The 15,372-nt window shown below is 40.3% G+C and overlaps 1 protein-coding gene across 3 annotated transcripts in view; it reads right to left on the bottom strand.

The window, feature by feature from the left end:
• Positions 1-15,372, bottom strand: part of dapk1 (death associated protein kinase 1) — a 201,073-nt gene that overhangs the window by 9,980 nt on the left and 175,721 nt on the right. For all 3 annotated transcript variants that reach the window (XM_036936596.2, XM_036936598.2, XM_036936597.2), the window contains 3 exons: positions 8,630-8,815; positions 7,945-8,142; positions 5,447-5,706 (listed from right to left, as the gene is read on the bottom strand). In XM_036936596.2, the coding sequence (XP_036792491.1) occupies positions 5,447-5,706; positions 7,945-8,142; positions 8,630-8,815 (644 nt within the window). The remainder of the gene's footprint in view (positions 1-5,446; positions 5,707-7,944; positions 8,143-8,629; positions 8,816-15,372) is intronic.

Genomic DNA, 15,372 nt, shown 5'->3' with positions numbered 1-15,372 from the left:
CTCCCAGTCTGCTCCAGCCCAGGTCAACCTCCCAGTCTGCTGCAGCCCAGGTCAACCTACCACCCTCCCAGTCTGCTCCAGCCCAGGTCAACCTCCCAGTCTGCTCCAGTCCAGGTCAACCTCCCAGTCTGCTCCAGTCCAGGTCAACCTCCCAGTCTGCTCCAGCCCAGGTCAACCTCCCAGTCTGCTCCAGCCCAGGTCAACCTCCCAGTCTGCTCCAGCCCAGGTCAACCTACCAGTCTGCTCCAGCCCAGGTCAACCTACCAGCCTCCCAGTCTGCTCCAGCCCAGGTCAACCTCCCAGTCTGCTCCAGCCCAGGTCAACCTACCACCCTCCCAGTCCGCTCCAGCCCAGGTCAACCTCCCAGTCTCCTCCAGCCCCGGTCAACCTCCCAGTCTGCTCCAGCCCAGGTCAACCTCCCAGTCTGCTCCAGCCCAGGTCAACCTACCAGCCTCCCAGTCTGCTTCAGCCTAGGTCAACCTACCAGCCTTCCAGTCTGCTTCAGCCTAGGTCAACCTACCAGCCTCCCAGTCTGCTCCAGCAGAGGTCAACCTACCAGCCGTCCTGTCTGCTCCAGCCCAGGTCAACCTACCAGTCTGCTTCAGCCCAGGTCAGAATAACAGCCTCCCAGTCTGCTCCACCCAAACAACTACCCACAACTGCAATCTTTATTGATTAAAATAGGAAGCTCTTGGTCAGGAGAGATGATTCCCTGGACACCTGGTGTATAAGTTCTGGTGTCCTACAACTGACAGTGCAATGCAGCTACTCAGTCAGACCAGGATTGACACCCCTGATAACATCATCATCCACACTAGCACAAACAACCTTCCTGCCAAAGGTGAAAATGTATCTGGGGCAATGAGAAGAGTGGCAGAATGGGCACAGGCTATGTTCCCAACAACCAATATAGATGTATCTACCCTCCTACCAAGAAAAGACTTCCCAGGACAGTTAATCAACAAAATAAATCAAATTTCATTGGTCACATACACATTGTTAGCAGATGTTAATGCGAGTGTAGCGAAATACTTGTGCTTCAAGTTCCGACAATAATATATTCTAGTTCCGGCAGTAATATCTAACAATTAATCGAACAATTTCACAACAACTACCTTATACACACAAGTGTAAAGGAATGAATAAGAATATGTACATATAAATATATGGATGAGCGATGGCCGAACGGCATAGGCAAAATGCAGGAGATGGTATAGAGTACAGTATATACATATGAGATGAGTAGTGTATGTCAACATTATATAAAGTGGCATAATTTAAAGTGACTAGTGATACATTTTTTACATATATTTTTACATTATTAAAGTGGCTCAGCATTTAACACCATAGTACCCTCCAAACTCTTCATTAAGTGCTTCGTTGTGGAGATTCCAATGCGAGAACAGGTTCTGAGCCTGACTACACTGATGAGGGAGGTAACCACCACATATTTGGACACCCCTCCTTGTACAGCAGCCCTATTATAAATAATAGAAGCAGTCCTGACCACCCTCCTTGTACAGTAGCCCTATTATAAATAAGAGAAACAGTCCTGACCACCCTCCTTGTACAGTAGCCCTATTATAAATAAGAGAAACAGTCCTGACCACCTTCCTTGTACAGTAGCCCTATTATAAATAAGAGAAACAGTCCTGACCACCCTCCTTGTACAGTAGCCCTATTATATTATAAATAAGAGAAACAGTCCTGACCACCCTCCTTGTACAGTAGCCCTATTATAAATAAGAGAAACAGTCCTGACCACCCTCCTTGTACAGTAGCCCTATTATAAATAATAGAAGCAGTCCTGACCACCCTCCTTGTACAGTAGCCCTATTATAAATAAGAGAAACAGTCCTGACCACCCTCCTTGTACAGTAGCCCTATTATAAATAAGAGAAACAGTCCTGACCACCCTCATTGTACAGTAGCCCTATTATAAATAAGAGAAACAGTCCTGACCACCCTCCTTGTACAGTAGCCCTATTATAAATAATAGAAGCAGTCCTGACCACCCTCCTTGTACAGTAGCCCTATTATATTATAAATAAGAGAAACAGTCCTGACCACCCTCCTTGTACAGTAGCCCTATTATAAATAAGAGAAACAGTCCTGACCACCCTCCTTGTACAGTAGCCCTATTATAAATAATAGAAACAGTCCTGACCACCCTCCTTGTACAGTAGCCCTATTATAAATAAGAGAAACAGTCCTGACCACCCTCCTTGTACAGCAGCCCTATTATAAATAAGAGAAACAGTCCTGACCACCCTCCTTGTACAGTAGCCCTATTATATTATAAATAATAGAAACAGTCCTGACCACCCTCCTTGTACAGTAGCCCTATTATATTATAAATAAGAGAAACAGTCCTGACCACCCTCCTTGTACAGTAGCCCTATTATAAATAAGAGAACCAGTCCTGACCACCCTCCTTGTACAGTAACCCTATTATAAATAAGAGAAACAGTCCTGACCACCTTCCTTGTACAGTAGCCCTATTATAAATAAGAGAAACAGTCCTGACCACCCTCCTTGTACAGTAGCCCTATTATAAATAAGAGAAACAGTCCTGACCACCCTCCTTGTACAGTAGCCCTATTATAAATAATAGAAACAGTCCTGACCACCCTCCTTGTACAGTAGCCCTATTATAAATAAGAGAAACAGTCCTGACCACCCTCCTTGTACAGTAGCCCTATTATAAATAATAGAAGCAGTCCTGACCACCCTCCTTGTACAGTAGCCCTATTATATTATAAATAAGAGAAACAGTCCTGACCACCCTCCTTGTACAGTAGCCCTATTATAAATAAGAGAAACAGTCCTGACCACCCTCCTTGTACAGTAGCCCTATTATAAATAATAGAAGCAGTCCTGACCACCCTCCTTGTACAGTAGCCCTATTATAAATAAGAGAAACAGTCCTGACCACCCTCCTTGTACAGTAGCCCTATTATAAATAATAGAAACAGTCCTGACCACCCTCCTTGTACAGTAGCCCTATTATAAATAAGATAAACAGTCCTGACCACCCTCCTTGTACAGCAGCCCTATTATAAATAAGAGAAACAGTCCTGACCACCCTCCTTGTACAGTAGCCCTATTATATTATAAATAATAGAAACAGTCCTGACCACCCTCCTTGTACAGTAGCCCTATTATATTATAAATAAGAGAAACAGTCCTGACCACCCTCCTTGTACAGTAGCCCTATTATATTATAAATAAGAGAAACAGTCCTGACCACCCTCCTTGTACAGTAGCCCTATTATATTATAAATAAGAGAAACAGTCCTGACCACCCTCCTTGTACAGTAGCCCTATTATAAATAAGAGAAACAGTCCTGACCACCCTCCTTGTACAGTAGCCCTATTATAAGTAAGAGAAACAGTCCTGACCACCCTCCTTGTACAGTAGCCCTATTATAAATAAGAGAAACAGTCCTGACCACCCTCCTTGTACAGCAGCCCTATTATAAATAAGAGAAACAGTCCTGACCACCCTCCTTGTACAGTAGCCCTATTATAAATAATAGAAACAGTCCTGACCACCCTCCTTGTACAGCAGCCCTATTATAAATAAGAGAAACAGTCCTGACCACCTTCCTTGTACAGTAGCCCTATTATAAATAAGAGAAACAGTCCTGACCACCCTCCTTGTACAGTAGCCCTATTATAAATAAGAGAAACAGTCCTGACCACCCTCCTTGTACAGCAGCCCTATTATAAATAATAGAAGCAGTCCTGACCACCCTCCTTGTACAGCAGCCCTATTATAAATAATAGAAACAGTCCTGACCACCCTCCTTGTACAGTAGCCCTATTATAAATAAGAGAAACAGTCCTGACCAAATACTGAACAGAAACGGGAAGGAGTTAGTGCATCTCTGTCGAGCCTTAGGCCTGTACATGCCTAATGGTAGAATCAGAGGGGACTCTTTAGGTCAGTTTACTTACTGCTCAGCTCTTGGGACAAGTGTAGTCGATTATGCCATCACTGACATTGACCCCTCCTCCATTAGTGCATTCACTGTCAGACCACAGACACCATTGTAAGACCACAGACACCATTGTCAGACCACAGACACCATTGTCGGATCATAGACACCATTGTCGGATCACAAACACCATTGTCGGATCACTTGAACATTTGAACATCTTGGCCATGTTCTGTTATAATCTCCACCCGGCACAGCCAGAAGAGGACTGGCCACCCCACATAGCCTGGTTACTCTCTAGGTTTCTTCCCGGGTTTTGGCCTTTCTAGGGAGTTTTTCCTAGCCACCGTGCTTCTACACCTGCATTGCTTGCTGTTTGGGGTTTTAGGCTGGGTTTCTGTACAGCACTTTGAGATATCAGCTGATGTACGAAGGGCTATATAAATACATTTGATTTGATTTGATTTGGTGGTACGTATTGGTAAGGGTACAAAGACGATGTTATTGGCTGTCAGAATGTAGGAACTAACAGAGACGATGTTATTGGCTGTCAGAGTGTAGGAACTAACAGAGACGATGTTATTGGCTGTCAGAGTGTAGGAACTAACAGAGACGATGTTATTGGTTGTCAGAGTGTAGGAACTTACAGAGACAATGTTATTGGCTGTCAGAGTGTAGGAACTTACAGAGACGATGTTATTGGCTGTCAGAGTGTAGGAACTAACAGAGACGATGTTATTGGCTGTCAGAGTGTAGGAACTTACAGAGACGATGTTATTGGCTGTCAGAGTGTAGGAACTTACAGAGACGATGTTATTGGCTGTCAGAGTGTAGGAACTTACAGAGATGATGTTATTGGCTGTCAGAGTGCAGGAACTTACAGAGACGATGTTATTGGCTGTCAGAGTGTAGGAACTTACAGAGACGATTTTATTGGCTGTCAGAGTGTAGGAACTTACAGAGACAATGTTATTGGCTGTCAGAGTGTAGGAACTTACAGAGACAATGTTATTGGCTGTCAGAGTGTAGGAACTTACAGAGACGATGTTATTGGCTGTCAGAGTGCAGGAACTTACAGAGATGATGTTATTGGCTGTCAGAGTGCAGGAACTTACAGAGACGATGTTATTGGCTGTCAGAGTGTAGGAACTAACAGAGACGATGTTATTGGCTGTCAGAGTGCAGGAACTTACAGAGACGATGTTATTGGCTGTCAGAGTGTAGGAACTAACAGAGACGATGTTATTGGCTGTCAGAGTGTAGGAACTTACAGAGACGATGTTATTGGCTGTCAGAGTCTAGGAACTTACAGAGATGATGTTATTGGCTGTCAGAGTGCAGGAACTTACAGAGACGATGTTATTGGCTGTCAGAGTGTAGGAACTAACAGAGACGATGTTATTGGCTGTCAGAGTGTAGGAACTTACAGAGACGATGTTATTGGCTGTCAGAGTGTAGGAACTTACAGAGACGATGTTATTGGCTGTCAGAGTGCAGGAACTTACAGAGACGATGTTATTGCGTAGTTCCAGCAGGTGGTTCCGGAGCAGTTTGACATCTTTAGAGGTGGAGGCTCCAGCGTCCATCACAAACAGCCTCTCTGAGATCTGCAGGTCATTGCCAAACCTGTTCCGGAGCTCCTTGAGTAGAGGCCTCTCCTTGTCGTATCCAAACTCCCCTCCAGCCCCCCGAGGCAGGCAAGCCACGTCAGCATGAGTCCCCACAAGGACTACCGTCAGCGGGCTATGGATGCGACCTCCAAACGCTGGGGACGGACACACTGTGTTACCGGTCAGCTCAACATTCCACTACAGATACTCCTAGCTAAACCTCTATACCTGCAGTCAGATTCCTAACAAACTCATTCAAGCCATGTTCTACTGTATGGATGTAGTCTCTTAAAGCAACACTGAACTGTCTGTCATGTGATGTTCAGACAGGCTGGAACCATGACAACATAGGAGAGAGGAGATGCGTCCGGAGCGAGAGGTCAAGGGTTAGAGAGGAGGAGGGGAATATGACAAGGCAAAGTAGACAGATACAGGATGATTCTTTTCTACTAAAAGATATTTGATGATTTAATGAATGATTAGTGAAGGTATAGTGAGTCTATGTGACTGGCTTACAGATGTTATCCTGAGAGACTAACATGTTGAACCAGTATGTGGTCTGGCTGAGGGTTAAGGTCAGGAGAACAAGCTGCAGACGCCCTGATGATATGGAGCTGCCTGCCCACCACCTCTACTGACCATCTAGTTATGAGCTTCCAGATCCTCAAACAGACTGGATCTAGAAGCAGTGAAACAGACTGGATCTAGAAGCACTGAAACATACTTCATCTGGAAGCACTGAACCAGACTGCATCTAGAAGCACTCAAACAGACTTGATCTAGAAGCACTGAACCAGACTGCATCTAGAAGCACTGAACCAGACTGGATCTAGAAGCAGTGAAACAGACTGGATCTAGAAGCAGTGAAACAGACTGGGATCTAGAAGCAGTGAAACAGACTGGATCTAGAAGCAGTGAAACAGACTGGATCTAGAAGCAGTGAAACAGACTGGATCTAGAAGCAGTGAAACAGACTGGATCTAGAAGCAGTGAAACAGACTTGATCTAGAAGCAGTGAAACAGACTGGGATCTAGAAGCAGTGAAACAGACTGGATCTAGAAGCAGTGAAACAAACTTGATCTAGAAGCAGTGAAACAGACTGGATCTAGAAGCAGTGAAACAGACTGGATCTAGAAGCAGTGAAACAGACTGGATCTAGAAGCAGTGAAACAGACTGGATCTAGAAGCAGTGAAACAGACTGGATCTAGAAGCAGTGAAACAGACTGGATCTAGAAGCAGTGAAACAGACTGGATCTAGAAGCAGTGAAACAGACTGGGATCTAGAAGCAGTGAAACAGACTGGATCTAGAAGCAGTGAAACAGACTTGATCTAGAAGCAGTGAAACAGACTGGATCTAGAAGCAGTGAAACAGACTGGATCTAGAAGCAGTGAAACAGACTGGATCTAGAAGCAGTGAAACAGACTGGATCTAGAAGCAGTGAAACAGACTGGATCTAGAAGCAGTGAAACAGACTGGATCTAGAAGCAGTGAAACAGACTGGATCTAGAAGCAGTGAAACAGACTGGATCTAGAAGCAGTGAAACAGACTGGATCTAGAAGCAGTGAAACAGACTGGATCTAGAAGCAGTGAAACAGACTGGATCTAGAAGCAGTGAAACAGACTGGATCTAGAAGCAGTGAAACAGACTGGATCTAGAAGCAGTGAAACAGACTGGATCTAGAAGCAGTGAAACAGACTTGATCTAGAAGCAGTGAAACAGACTGGATCTAGAAGCAGTGAAACAGACTGGATCTAGAAGCAGTGAAACAGACTGGATCTAGAAGCAGTGAAACAGATTGGATCTAGAAGCAGTGAAACAGACTGGATCTAGAAGCAGTGAAACAGACTGGATCTAGAAGCAGTGAAACAGACTGGATCTAGAAGCAGTGAAACAGACTGGATCTAGAAGCAGTGAAACAGACTGGATCTAGAAGCAGTGAAACAGACTGGATCTAGAAGCAGTGAAACAGACTGGATCTAGAAGCAGTGAAACAGACTGGATCTAGAAGCAGTGAAACAGACTGGATCTAGAAGCAGTGAAACAGACTGGATCTAGAAGCAGTGAAACAGACTGGATCTAGAAGCAGTGAAACAGACTGGATCTAGAAGCACTCAAACAGACTGGATCTAGAAGCAGTGAAACAGACTGGATCTAGAAGCAGTGAAACAGACTGGATCTAGAAGCAGTGAAACAGACTGGATCTAGAAGCAGTGAAACAGACTGGATCTAGAAGCAGTGAAACAGACTGGATCTAGAAGCAGTGAAACAGACTGGATCTAGAAGCAGTGAAACAGACTGGATCTAGAATATATTTCTTTTTAAATGACTTGTTGTTTATTTTGCTTAACAGGTGCTCTGAGATGATGTAATGAAAAGGGGTTACGTACCTATAGTATCCTGTGGCAGTGTTAAGGCCTTCAACATGTTGAGCCAGTATGTAGCCTGGCTGAGCTGAGTCTCGTAGGGTTCCTCCAGACTGAACAGCACCAGGTGGATGGCTGTAGGGTCGTTGGCAGCAAAGTAGTCGTAAGAACAGTAGTACACAGGGTTACCACTGAACTCCCAAACACTGAAGTCTCCTACACCTAGAGACAGAGAGACAGTCACAGAGAGAGACAGACAGAGAGACAGTCACAGAGAGAGACAGACAGAGAGACAGTCACAGAGACAGACAGAGAGACAGTCACAGAGAGAGATAGAGAGAGTTTAATGAATAGAGCACAAAAAGGTTTTAAGGGTTAGGGGTTAGAGGAGGATCTTCTATGACTGGAACTCATCTAGTAAAGGTTAAGGGTGAGGGGTTAGAGGAGGATCTTCTATGACTGGAACTCATCTAGTAAAGGTTAGGTCTTAGAGCAGTGTTTCCCAAACTCGGTCCTGGGGACCCCAAAGGGTGCACGTTTTGGTTTTTGCCCTAGTACTACACAGCTGACTTCAAAGCTTGATGATGAGTTGATTATTTGAATCAGCTGTGCAGTGCTGAGGCAACAACCAAAACATGCACCCTTTGGGTCCCGAGGACCGAGTTTGGGAAAGGCTGGGTTAGAGGATCGGGGTCAGACTAGTATTCACCATTGATGTTAGTGTTCTGGATGTCGATGGCTCTGGTGGCGAGGTCGTCGGCTGAGGAGAGTGCGTTGGTGACGGGGCTGAACACTTCCAGGACTCCCTTGGTCAGGCTGGGCTCAAACATCATACTGCGACTACGCACACAGACGTTCTCACAGCCAGGATACAGGTTGGAGATACTCACGGACACTACAGAGACACACATAATGAATATAGACAAAGACGTTCTCACAGCCAGGATACAGGTTGGAGATACTCACGGACACTACAGAGACACACATAATGAATATAGACACAGACGTTCTCACAGCCAGGATACAGGTTGGAGACCAAAGTCAAGAAGATAATATAATATATCTAATAATATACGTTGTAACCAGCAGGTGGAGCTGCAACCTCACAGAACAATACATACCCCCAGTAGATATACTGTCTAGATTTACTAAACTACCCTAATGTCTAGATATACTAAACTACAGTACTGTCTAGATATACTAAACCTCAGTACTGTCTAGATATACTAAACTACAGTACTGTCTAGATATACTATACTACTGTCTAGATATACTACACTACACCACTGTCTAGATATACTAAACTACACTAATGTCTAGATATACTAAAATACACTACTGTCTAGATATACTAAACTACACTACTGTCTAGATATACTAAACCTCAGTACTGTCTAGATATACTAAACTACAGTACTGTCTAGATATACTATACTACTGTCTAGATATGCTAAACTACACCACTGTCTAGATATACTAAACTACACTACTGTCTAGATATACTAAAATACACTACTGTCTAGATATACTAAACTACACTACTGTCTAGATATACTAAACTACAGTACTGTCTAGATATACTAAACTACACCACTGTCTAGATATACTAAACTACACTACTGTCTAGATATACTAAAATACACTACTGTCTAGATATACTAAACTACACCACTGTCTAGACATACTAATCTACCATACTGTCTAGATATAGTAAACTACACCACTGTCTAGATATACTAAACTACACTACTGTCTAGATATACTAAACTACACTACTGTCTAGATATACTAAACTACAGTACTGTCTAGATATACTAAACTACACCACTGTCTAGATATACTAAACTACACTACTGTCTAGATATACTAAAATACACTACTGTCTAGATATACTAAACTACACCATTGTCTAGATATACTAAACTATACTACTGTCTAGGAATACTAAACTACATGACCATACTGTCTAGATATACTAAAGTACACTACTGTCTAGATATACTAAACTACACCACTGTCTAGATATACTAAACTATACTACTGTCTAGATATACTAAACTACACCATTGTCTAGATATACTAAACTATACTACTGTCTAGGAATACTAAACTACACGACCATACTGTCTAGATATACTAAACTACACCGTCTAGATATACTAAACTACACTACTGTCTAGATATACTAAAATAGACAACTGTCTAGATATACTAAACTACACCACTGTCTATATGTACTAATCTACCATACTGTCTAGATATACTAAACTACACCACTGTCTAGATATACTAAACTACACTACTGTCTAGATATACTAAAATACACTACTGTCTAGATATACTAAACCTCAGTACTGTCTAGATATACTATAGTACACCTCTGTCTAGATATACTAAACTACACCGCTGTCTAGATATACTACACTACACCACTGTCTAGATATACTACACTACACCACTGTCTAGATATACTACACTACACCACTGTCTCGATATACTAAACTACACTACTGTCTCGATATACTAAACTACCATACTGTCTAGATATACTAAACTATACTACTGTCTAGATATACTAAACGACCATACTGTCTAGATATACTAAAATATACTACTGTCTAGATATACTAAACTATACTACTGTCTAGGAATGCTAAACTACATGACCATACTGTCTAGATATACTAAACTACACCACTGTCTAGATATACTAAACTACACCACTGTCTAGATATACTAAACTACACCCCTGTCTAGATATACTACACTACACCACTGTCTAGATATACTACACTACACCACTGTCTAGATATACTACACTACACAACTGTCTCGATATACTAAACTACACTACTGTCTCGATATACTAAACTACCATACTGTCTAGATATACTAAACTACACTACTGTCTAGATATACTAAACTACCATACTGTCTAGATATACTAAAATATACTACTGTCTAGATATACTAAACTACACCACTGTCTAGATATACTACACTACACCACTGTCTAGATATACTACACTACACAACTGTCTCGATATACTAAACTACACTACTGTCTAGATATACTACACTACACCACTGTCTAGATATACTACACTACACCACTGTCTAGATATACTAAACTACACCACTGTCTAGATATACTAAACTATACTACTGTCTAGATATACTACACTACACCACTGTCTAGATATACTACACTACACCACTGTCTAGATATACTAAACTACACCACTGTCTAGATATACTACACTACACCACTGTCTAGATATACTAAACTATACTACTGTCTAGGAATACTAAACTACATGACCATACAGTCTAGATATACTAAACTACACCACTGTCTAGATATACTACACTACACCACTGTCTAGATATACTACACTACACCACTGTCTAGGAATACTAAACTACATGACCATACTGTCTAGATATACTAAACTACACCACTGTCTAGATATACTAAACTACACCACTGTCTAGATATACTACACTACACCACTGTCTAGATATACTAAACTATACTACTGTCTAGATATACTAAACTATACTACTGTCTAGGAATACTAAACTACATGACCATACAGTCTAGATATACTAAACTACACCACTGTCTAGATATACTACACTACACCACTGTCTAGATATACTACACTACAACACTGTCTAGATATACTAAACTATACTACTGTCTAGGAATACTAAACTACATGACCATACTGTCTAGATATACTAAAGTACACTACTGTCTAGATATACTAAACTACACTACTGTCTAGATATACTACATTACATCACCATACTGTCTAGATATACTAAACTATACTACTGTCTAGATATACTAAACTACAACATTGTCTAGATATACTAAACTACACCACTGTCTAGATATACTACACTACACCACTGTCTAGATATACTACACTACACCACTGTCTAGATATACTACACTACACCACTGTCTAGATATACTAAACTACACTACTGTCTCGATATACTAAACTACCATACTGTCTAGATATACTAAACTATACTACTGTCTAGATATACTAAACTACCATACTGTCTAGATATACTAAACTATACTACTGTCTAGATATACTAAACTATACTACTGTCAAGGAATACTAAACTACATGACCATACTGTCTAGATATACTAAAGTACACCACTGTCTAGATATACTAAACTACACTACTGTCTAGATATACTACATTACATTACCATACTGTCTAGATATACCTAACCTATACTACTGTCTAGATATACTAAACTACACCATTGTCTAGATATACTAAACTATACTACTGTCTAGGAATACCAAACTACACGACCATAATGTCTAGATATACTAAACTACACCGTCTAGATATACTAAACTACCATACTGTCTAGATATACTAAACTACACCACTGTCTAGATATACTACACTACACCACTGTCTAGATATACTACACTACACCACTGTCTAGATATACTACACTACACCACTGTCTAGAAATACTAAACTACATGACCATACTGTCTAGAAATACTAAACTACACCGTCTAGATATACTAAACTACCATACTGTCTAGATATACTAAACTACACCACTGTCTAGATATACTACACTACACCACTGTCTAGATATACTACACTACACCACTGTCTCGATATACTAAACTACACTACTGTCTTGATATACTAAACTACACCACTGTCTAGATATACTACACTACACCACTGTCTCGATATAGTAAACTACACTACTGTCTTGATATACTAAACTACCATACTGTCTAGATATACTACACTACACCACTGTCTAGATATACTAAACTACACCACTGTCTAGATATACTACACTACACCACTGTCTAGATATACTACACTACACCACTGTCTCGATATACTACACTACACCACTGTCTAGATATACTACACTACACCACTGTCTAGATATACTAAACTACACCACTGTCTAGATATACTACACTACACCACTGTCTAGATATACTACACTAAACCACTGTCTAGATATACTACACTACACCACTGTCTAGATATACTACACTACACCACTGTCTCGATATACTAAACTACACTACACTACTGTCTCGATATACTAAACTACCATACTGTCTAGATATACTAAACTATACTACTGTCTAGATATACTAAACTACCATACTGTCTAGAAAAACTAAACTATACTACAGTCTAGGAATACTAAACTACATGACCATACTGTCTAGATATACTAAAGTACACCACTGTCTAGATATACTACACCATTGTCTAGATATACTAAACTATTCTACTGTCTAGATATACTAAACTATTCTACTGTCTAGATATTCTAAACTATACCACTGTCTAGATATACTAAACTACACCACTGTCTAGATATACTAAACTACACCACTGTCTAGATATACTAAACTACACCACTGTCTAGATATACTATACTACACCACTGTCTAGATATACTACACTACACCACTGTCTAGATATACTACACTACACCACTGTCTAGATATACTACACTACACCACTGTCTAGATATACTACACTACACCACTGTCTAGGAATACTAAACTACATGACCATACTGTCTAGATATACTAAACTACACCACTGTCTAGATATACTACACTACACCACTGTCTAGATATACTACACTACACCACTGTCTAGATATACTACACTACACCACTGTCTAGATATACTACACTACACCACTGTCTAGATATACTACACTACACCACTGTCTAGGAATACTAAACTACATGACCATACTGTCTAGATATACTAAACTACACCACTGTCTAGATATACTACACTACACCACTGTCTAGATATACTACACTACACCACTGTCTAGATATACTAAACTACACCACTGTCTAGATATACTAAACTATACTACTGTCTAGCAATACTAAACTACATGACCGTACTGTCTAGATATACTAAAGTACACTACTGTCTAGATATACTAAACTACACTACTGTCTAGATATACTAAACTACACTACTGTCTAGATATACTAAACTACACTACTGTCTAGATATACTACATTACATGACCATACTGTCTAGATATACTAAACTATACTACTGTCTAGGAATACTAAACTACACGACCATACTGTCTAGATATACTAAACTACACCACTGTCTAGATATACTACACTACACCACTGTCTAGATATACTACACTACACCACTGTCTAGATATACTAAACTACACCACTGTCTAGATATACTACACTACACCACTGTCTAGATATACTAAGCTACACTGTCGTCTAGATATACTAAACTACACTACTGTCTAGATATACTAAACTACACCACTGTCTAGATATACTAAACTACACCACTGTCTAGATATACTACACTACACCACTGTCTAGATATACTACACTACACCACTGTCTAGATATACTACACTACACCACTGTCTAGGAATACTAAACTACATGACCATACTGTCTAGATATACTAAACTACACCACTGTCTAGATATACTACACTACACCACTGTCTAGATATACTACACTACACCACTGTCTAGATATACTACACTACACCACTGTCTAGATATACTACACTACACCACTGTCTAGATATACTAAACTATGCTACTGTCTAGATATACTACACTACACCACTGTCTAGATATACTACACTACACCACTGTCTAGATATACTACACTACACCACTGTCTAGATATACTACACTACACCACTGTCTAGATATACTAAACTATGCTACTGTCTAGATATACTAAAATGCACCACTGTCTAGATATACTACACTACACAACTGTCTCGATATACTAAACTACACTACTGTCTCGATATACTAAACTACCATACTGTCTAGATATACTAAACTACACTACTGTCTAGATATACTAAACTACCATACTGTCTAGATATACTAAACTACCATACTGTCTAGATATACTAAACTATACTACTGTCTAGCAATACTAAACTACATGACCGTACTGTCTAGATATACTAAAGTACACTACTGTCTAGATATACTAAACTACACTACTGTCTAGATATACTAAACTACACTACTGTCTAGATATACTAAACTACACTACTGTCTAGATATACTACATTACATGACCATACTGTCTAGATATACTAAACTATACTACTGTCTAGGAATACTAAACTACATGACCATACTGTCTAGATATACTAAACTACACCACTGTCTAGATATACTACACTACACCACTGTCTAGATATACTACACTACAACACTGTCTAGATATACTACACTACAACACTGTCTAGATATACTAAACTATACTACTGTCTAGGAATACTAAACTACATGACCATACAGTCTAGATATACTAAACTACACCACTGTCTAGATATACTACACTACACCACTGTCAAGATATACTACACTACAACACTGTCT

Source organism: Oncorhynchus mykiss, chromosome 11 (genome assembly GCF_057628025.1).
Source record: "Oncorhynchus mykiss isolate SJ-2025 chromosome 11, ASM5762802v1, whole genome shotgun sequence".
NCBI lineage: Eukaryota > Metazoa > Chordata > Actinopteri > Salmoniformes > Salmonidae > Oncorhynchus > Oncorhynchus mykiss.
This window is presented reverse-complemented; position numbering and strand designations above follow the sequence as displayed.